The 7804-nt window shown below is 33.1% G+C and overlaps 1 protein-coding gene across 1 annotated transcript; it reads right to left on the reverse strand.

Annotated features, from left to right (window-relative positions):
* Positions 1–309: 309 nt before the first annotated feature.
* Positions 310–5110, reverse strand: LOC105449708 (cytochrome P450 4C1-like). Its single transcript, XM_011689087.1, has 6 exons — positions 5008–5110; positions 2843–2933; positions 2275–2463; positions 1743–1806; positions 522–651; positions 310–439 (listed from the first exon to the last, which is right to left on the reverse strand). Exons 1-6 carry the CDS (start codon positions 5014–5016, stop codon positions 332–334), a joined length of 591 nt encoding a protein of 196 aa, XP_011687389.1. The 5' UTR covers positions 5017–5110; the 3' UTR covers positions 310–331.
* Positions 5111–7804: the final 2694 nt, after the last annotated feature.

Consider the following 7804-nt stretch of genomic DNA (forward strand, 5'->3'; position numbering starts at 1 on the left):
TTTTATGATTTATTTTTTAAGAATTTTTAGGATTTATAGAGTTGACCAAATTACGCTATGAAAAAGAAAAATCGCGATTTTTTGTGTTTTGGGAAATGATCATATTTTTGGTTTGCGATGAGATAGAAGGTAGGTATATTCGAGAAAAAGTTGCGCTAGGTTTTTACCTTTCCAACGGTTTATTTGATTTCATGAAATTCGAAAAAATACGAGTTTTAGAGTCGTTTAAAAAAAAGGTGACCAAATTACGCTATACTCCCCTACTATTTCGATTATAACTATAATAATTCACTTTGATGCCATTTTGTAAACGTTGCGTTTTCATAAAGATCTAATTTCGTAAAATGTTGATATAAAATATTAATAACTTACAAATTTGCTTCTCTTTATCCTTAATTGTATTCAAATTTGATAATTCATCTTCGCTCTGCTGTATGATCTGTATAATTATAGACTATGTAATAGACGTTAAATCAAATAATTTTTACAAAAAAATAAAATATTTTAACAAACATATTTACTTCATTTACAAGAGAATGGAACAAATTCACATATTTTTTTGTTTTGCGTCCCATCGTAGAGAAATGGAACACAATGTCAAAAAAATAAATATATAGATTCATTAGCCTGTATGAAAAACATTCTTTTAAACTGAAACATTGAAAATAAAAATTTTTATATAAGATAATTATGAAAGCATATTTAATCAATTCTTTTTATTAAACTTTATAAGTAATCCTACTTGCACTTCAAATCCAAGTGTATAAGTCTATATTTTTACACATTTTATCTGTGTTTTACATAGTTAAATGTATATTTTTTACACACTTACACATATTATTGTAAAATTAAACATGTAAAAGTATGCATTTAACTGTGTAAAACACAGATAAAATGTGCAAAAATATGGGGGAGTCCCGTTGGCTTACAAAATGATTGTCTACAACTTCGTTTTGCACACAATCGTATTGCACACAGCACGTTGCACACACGACCATATTGTACACAACGCATATAAATGCGTAAAAAGTGACTACAAAATTACACACTTGGATTTGGAGTGTGTGTTAAAGATCTCTCTTTATTACATTGTAATGTAATAATTTGTTTATAATAAAAATTATTTGACTTCAAATATATTGACAAATGTAATTATCAAAGATAATTGTTTCTTTGACACACTGTAATATTTATTAATTTACATATTTATGTAAAAAATTTAACTTAAAAATAAAGAAAAGGAAATCGATCTCCAATGACTCTGACCTTAACATATTGTATATCATTAACATTTGCACAACATTCAAAAGGGTGTAGCCGTTCTAAAAAGTTATTAACAAAAAAATTTATGATAATAGTGCTGTTTAAGGGACCCTGTTCTGATGACATTGACATATGTTGTCAAAGTAGGTGACCTTTTTTACGTACACCTTACCCCAGCCCCCCTTAACGCTCGGTCTACATAGATATATTATGTTTATTAGTAAAATCCAACATCAAGATCAGTAAAAAATCACGTGGAACTAGCTGTATAAAACAAGAAATTTTCGTTTATGTCATGAACTTTTTATGTTAATAACTTTTAGCATATCATGACCGACGTCCTTTTGAATGTTGTTCAGAACCGTAATCTTGATAAGAGCAATCTTCAATAACATACATAAGTATATCAAGGTCAAGTATATGAAGGTCATTAAAGATTGCTCTCCTTTTTTCATTTTTATCTTGGAAAAAAACGTTACCTGTGAAGTATGTTTATAACTTTGTTGTTTTTTTGTGGTTCCAACTGAACACCCATTAGACAATCTTTACATAATAACATATAAAAGGAAACTCTATTATTCAAAATATTAATGTGCAATCGACAAAACATTGAAATATTATTTATAATAAATTTATAATAAATAAATTTTAGTTTTAAAAATAAAAAAGTATCTCGTTATGATGTTATTATTTATGAAAAATAATTATTGGCAACTTAAGTAACATATAAGTTACCATACTTTATAAATTTTATTATTAAAATGTCTTAGAAATTAATTCCGTAAAAAGTATAAATTAGATTCTTTATACTAAGAATTCTTAGTAATCTTACCTTTGCAATACTTAATATCATATACATATATATTATAAAAGGTTTAGTCGATAAAATAAGATGTATTATTACTGCATTAATAACTTCTAATTTTTGGGAAATTTTACCTTTGTTTCATTAATAAATTAAAATTTTTATAATATGTTAATTTACAAACGTATTCAATTATATAGTCTTACCACTTGCAATTTTCCAACTACAATTCATTAAATAATTTACATAGACAATTTCGTGTCCATTTATTCCAATTTTTTCTAATTCATGTGTAAATTGTACAGAATGTTTAACAAACTTATTAAAGAAATCTTGCAATACGTGCGAACCAAATATTGGTGCAGTCATTTTCCTCATTCGAGTCCATATGGATTCTATAATTATAATAGAGGACGTATACAAAAATAATAAATAATATCATAGTATTATAACTAGATTAATATTAGGAATATTAATATAAAGAAATGTTTAAAAAAGAAAACAAATTTGTGATATTATTACCATTTAGTAATATTTAATAATATCTACTTTGAATTATAAGTAATATAAATAAAATATAATATAAAACTAAATATATTAATATATTATTTATAATATATGCATAAATTTTTGATGTTATAGATATATTAAGTATATGTACACGATTATGAAAAATGATGTAGATATATTTTTTAAATTTATAACAGTAAAACTAATAATACAGTTCCAAGCCAACAATTAGTTTAACGTTTTACTAATGTAAATATATCTTACCAGGAGCAGTGAGTAACCCAGTTCCAAATAATGGCATCACAATTTTATAAGGTATACCTTTATCTATGCAATTTTTGCTATATAAGACAGTCTACAACGTTATACAGTAGTTTTTTTTATTGTATATTTGTGATATCACATGTTTCTTTGTTTTTTGTTTAAGTAACTATCATAAGTTTCACCAATAATAAAACTAACTTGATTAATTAATAAGTGATGATATAAATATTAAAATTATACATGTGTACATATGTGCTTATATCCCAAATAGCACATGTTCGTGCTTCATATTTGTTTTGTAAATCATAATGTACTGTGACGTGACGTTTTTCGACCGTCTGTCACAAGGGTCATAACGCTCAACCGAGGAAGCGCGGTTTCAGATCCTGCGCCCTCCCCGATTTAGGGAGGCGAGCGTATCCGCGCGCGTGCGTTTTTGTATTATATTTTTTACGCGCTTTACTTAATCTTTTCTTTCCACCGGAGCGTGACAGTAGGTAGAAATCGGCAGCATAGTCAAACAGCGCGTGTAAAACCTTGTCGTCTCCATCAACCAGTGAGAAAGAGAAGGACACCGGGACGATTGGCTCGTCGGGGGAAGCACGGAGCACGCAGGTCAGCTACAATTTTCTGAGAGATATTAGCTCTGGTGCCCTTTACTGCTGTCGATTTTTTTCAGCAATCAGCAACGAGAGACAAGGGGGCCATCAACCGGACGCAACCGCTGTCCGACGCCGAAGAAAGCCGTGAGGAAAGGACATGCCATAGAAGCAATGGACTCACACGGGGGACCCGGTTGCCGAAGGCGGGAAGCACGAGGGCAAGGCAAACGAGCGTACCTGGCCGCAAGATAACCGAAAAAGTCGCGGGCCCGAGGCCCGGAAAAGTTGGGCCAAATTTGAAGCTCGCGCCGCCGATTGGGGGCGATTCGATCACGTGCGACGCCGTGATTCGCGGGCGTCGCGCTCGCAGGGCAAAGGCCAATCGGCGTGTTATCAACCGAACTCGTGACGCCTCGCGGCATGCGTGCTGCCGGAAGTGCTACCGAGCGACACTTGAGCTGTGGTCGTTGTCGGGACAGGACGCAGGATCCCGTGTAGCTGCCGAGTGGCGAGATTCGAGATTCTAGCTGCCGCTCTTGATGAGACGAACGTCGTCGAATTATATTGTCAGCCGCCGGTTTCGTTGTCGGGCGGATCGCGCTAAGAAAGTTCCGTCGTCCGTTGTAGTTATGTGTCCGCGAGTAGAGTCGCGCCATCCGCCCGGCAAGAGTTACGCGAATTAAAATAATTGCCGTTGCGCTTGCCTTGCCACAACCCGTTCATTTGTGCGTATTTTTAAGTGTTATTTCGTGTTATTTTTGCATTGAAACTCTATACGGTTCATTGCGTTGTTAGCGTGCCGAGCTTTTGGCAATTTCGAGAAAATCGCGACTCCACGTGGCATGTGATCGGCCATTACGCCGCGTGTGGCGTACATCTCGCGTGCCGCGACATTGTATTCCGCGAATTAACGAATAACTCGTACATCGGTCAGTCAAGAGAGCTGACGAGAATATTCACGGTTGCTGCTACGTCATATGCGGTCCGACGAAACGCTTGTATACTGCGATACACGCAATTATAATTGTTATCTGTTACTAAAATTTTGTGTTTTCGATAGCGCCCTTGCTCTCCTGCATTCTTTTACGCTCCTACGAAACGCCTCTTTGCCAATTTCAGGGTTGAGTTACCGGTCACTCGGATCGTCTACCGATCGCGGCTGTCGGAGTTTTAAGCGTCATTCAGTTTTCTCGTGTCGTTTGTTAGCGGATATCTCACATATGTCAGTGATTATATTCAATTCAAGTATTTCGAAGGGTGGCACGCCCGCTCGTGCCTGGCGCCCAACTTTGCGTTTTCGGTTGCCATGTAATTGATGTAATTACGAATTATTAGAATCGCGATTATTTTTGTCTCTGACTGTACGACGGACTGGCGACGAGTCTTGCTTTCTGCTTGAAAAAGTGGTTACAGTACATACATTTAGGAAACATATAGTATAAAACCTACGTACATTAACATATGTTACTTGGGACATACAATATTTGTATTTGTCTAAAGTAAATACTTAATTAAAATCTGGTTAAAAAAACTTTATATTAGAATACAAAGTTCTTTCCTTACTTTTGCCATATCTGGATTGGTTAATGTAATTATTAATTTGCTGCCTATCCAAAGTTGAGAAATAGATGGAAAATCTTCTGTGAATTTTAATATACCATCGAGAAAATCTAAAAATTTTTATATTTTTTTTATATCTTAAAGATTTTACATCTTTTAGATCTTAAAGATTTTATATCTTACAAATTTTTTATATCTTAAAGATGATTTTTATAAGATTTACACTCATTTCTATTATTACAGAAATAAATTACGTATATTTTAACTACAGCATATATACACTGTTCAATATATTTAAACTCTTCGTAAATATTTGTATGTTATACATACAGGGTCCATTATGAAAATAATGCGCATTTTCTGGGAAAAATAGATTTATTGATCGTACTTGTACAAATGCTTAAAATTTTTCAAAATACTCTCCTCCTGCATCAATACACTTGTGGAGACGTGTTTGCCACGCCTGAAAGGCACCCTGCCTCTCAGGAACGTTGTAACATGCTTTTGGATGTTTTCCACGGTCTCCCAATATTTTCCTTTCAGCTCTCTCTTGAGTCGGGGAAACAAAAAAAGTCGCATGGAGCCAAGTTGGGACTGTAAGAGGGTTGGGGGACCACCGGTGTGTTGCTCCGGGCCAAGAAGTTGGTAACGATGAAGATGGCATTGTCATGGTAATGGTGGCATTGACAATGCCACCAGGCACACGGCCTTCATCGTTACAATCCCGACTGGGCTCCATGCGACTTTTTTTTGTTTCCCCGACTCAAGAGAAAGCTAAAAAGAAAACATTGGGAGACCGTGGAAAATATCCAAAAGCATGTTACAACGTTCCTGAGAGGCATTTCCGTCGAGGAGTTTCAGGGTGCCTTTCAGGCGTGGCAAACACGTCTCCGCAAGTGTATTGATGCAGGAGGCGAGTATTTTAAAGAATTTTAAGCATTTGTACAAGTACGATCAATAAATCTATTTTTCCCAGAAAATGCGCATTACTTTCATAATGGACCCTGTATGTGTACACGATTCCAGATCAAATTAGAAAGTAAATGTCTAAAAATTTTTTGTTCTTTTTACAAGGAAACACATTACGAAAGTGTCCCCCTCCGATTTAACCTTTGGATATTAAAATACAGACAAAAATAAGGTACAGTCGAACCTCCGTAAAGTTTTCTTCGTTTTTGTCTTAACTTCTGCATAATGTCCGTTTCTACTAATGTAGATTAACTTTAATTCTGGTTTAACTTGCTTTGTATCTTTTTCTAGTTTTAAGAATTAGAAAAAGATAAAAATAAAACCGAGATTAAAGTTAATCTACATTGGTAGAAATGGACATAAAAGTCACATTTTAACCACCCATATAATAATCTCCTCTCTTATGGTAACTCCCCACTACATATACCAGCGCATGCGCATAACGTAAATCAAGGTTATTTAAGATTATGTTTTTGGAATTTCGGCTGCGACATTAAAAAAGTGGAGATAAAAGCGGAGTTTACTTTTACAGAGGTTGGTTGGTCCTGACAAGTTACTTTTATGGAGGTTCGACTGTACTCATTATTTTTTATACGTGCTGGATCGCACGTTAAGAAGATGATACCCAGCTTTGAATAAAAAAATTATTTTTCTTTCTGATTGTGAGTAAATATTATATAAACCGTCAAACATATGAAAAAATGTTTTAAACAAAAGTTTTACGACTTCAAGTGCGCTTTACAATGGTGCATTTAAAAAATATATATATATTTTTTATTATCCCCTACCCCCACTTTTAATTTTAAAAAATTAAAATGCACCATTGTAAAGCGCTCTTAAAGTCGTAAAACTTTTGTTTAAAATTTTTTTATACCTTTGATGATTTACATTATGTTTATTCAAAAAAAACAGATTTTTTCAAGGCTGGATATCAACTCCTTAACGACTCAGCATGTACAGTCAAACCTCGATAACTCGAACCTCTACAACTTAAAAACCTCTGCAAGACGAGAATCTTGTTCATTCTCTTCCGCTCCACTGCGAAAAACCTCTAAATCGAAATAAAAACTACCTTAACTCGAATTGTTTATTAGGTATTTAGATGTATTATTTTACCTCTGTAACTCGAATTTAAAGTAGTCAAACTTCTACAAGTCGAAGTTTACCTTTATAAGTCAAACTTCTATTGTCGCTGCTTTTATATTTCGAAGTTGTAGCTATGTGTAACCATGAGTAATACTGGTATTTTGTTTTATGATTACATTTATTATATGTGCGCAATAAATAATTCACTGGCAAAATATGATTTTTTTCCTTTAAAAACTATTATAATTGGAAAATTGTAAACTGTCGTACAAAGCCTCCATAAGTCGAATTTTTATATATTAATCCTCTTTTACTCAAATTTCGATAAGTCGAAAACCTTATAACTCGAAAAGTTTTTCTCTTTCTTTGAGATTCGAGTTATCGAGGTTTAATTGTATTAAAAATTGCTAGTATCTTATTTTTGTCTCTATTTTAACATGTCCAACGCTGATTTAAATCGGAAAAGAACACTTCCATGTACATTTCACAAGAAATTAGATATTTTGAAATTATTTTATGTACTTCAAAGATATTCAACACTTTTCTCCACATTTTTTTTATTACTAAGCGTTAAGTAAAGATAAAAAATTATGTGTTTCATATGTACTAATATGTACTAAATAAAATATATACTAATACATACTAATATATACTAAATTTCTTTAATGTCATATAGGTACTTTTATATTTTGAAATGTTCACAAAAGGATTTGAATTACTTTCAATTTAAACATTTAATTATATT

This window comes from Wasmannia auropunctata, unplaced genomic scaffold, assembly GCF_000956235.1.
Source record: "Wasmannia auropunctata unplaced genomic scaffold, wasmannia.A_1.0 LD336074.1, whole genome shotgun sequence".
Taxonomy (NCBI): Eukaryota; Metazoa; Arthropoda; class Insecta; order Hymenoptera; family Formicidae; genus Wasmannia; species Wasmannia auropunctata.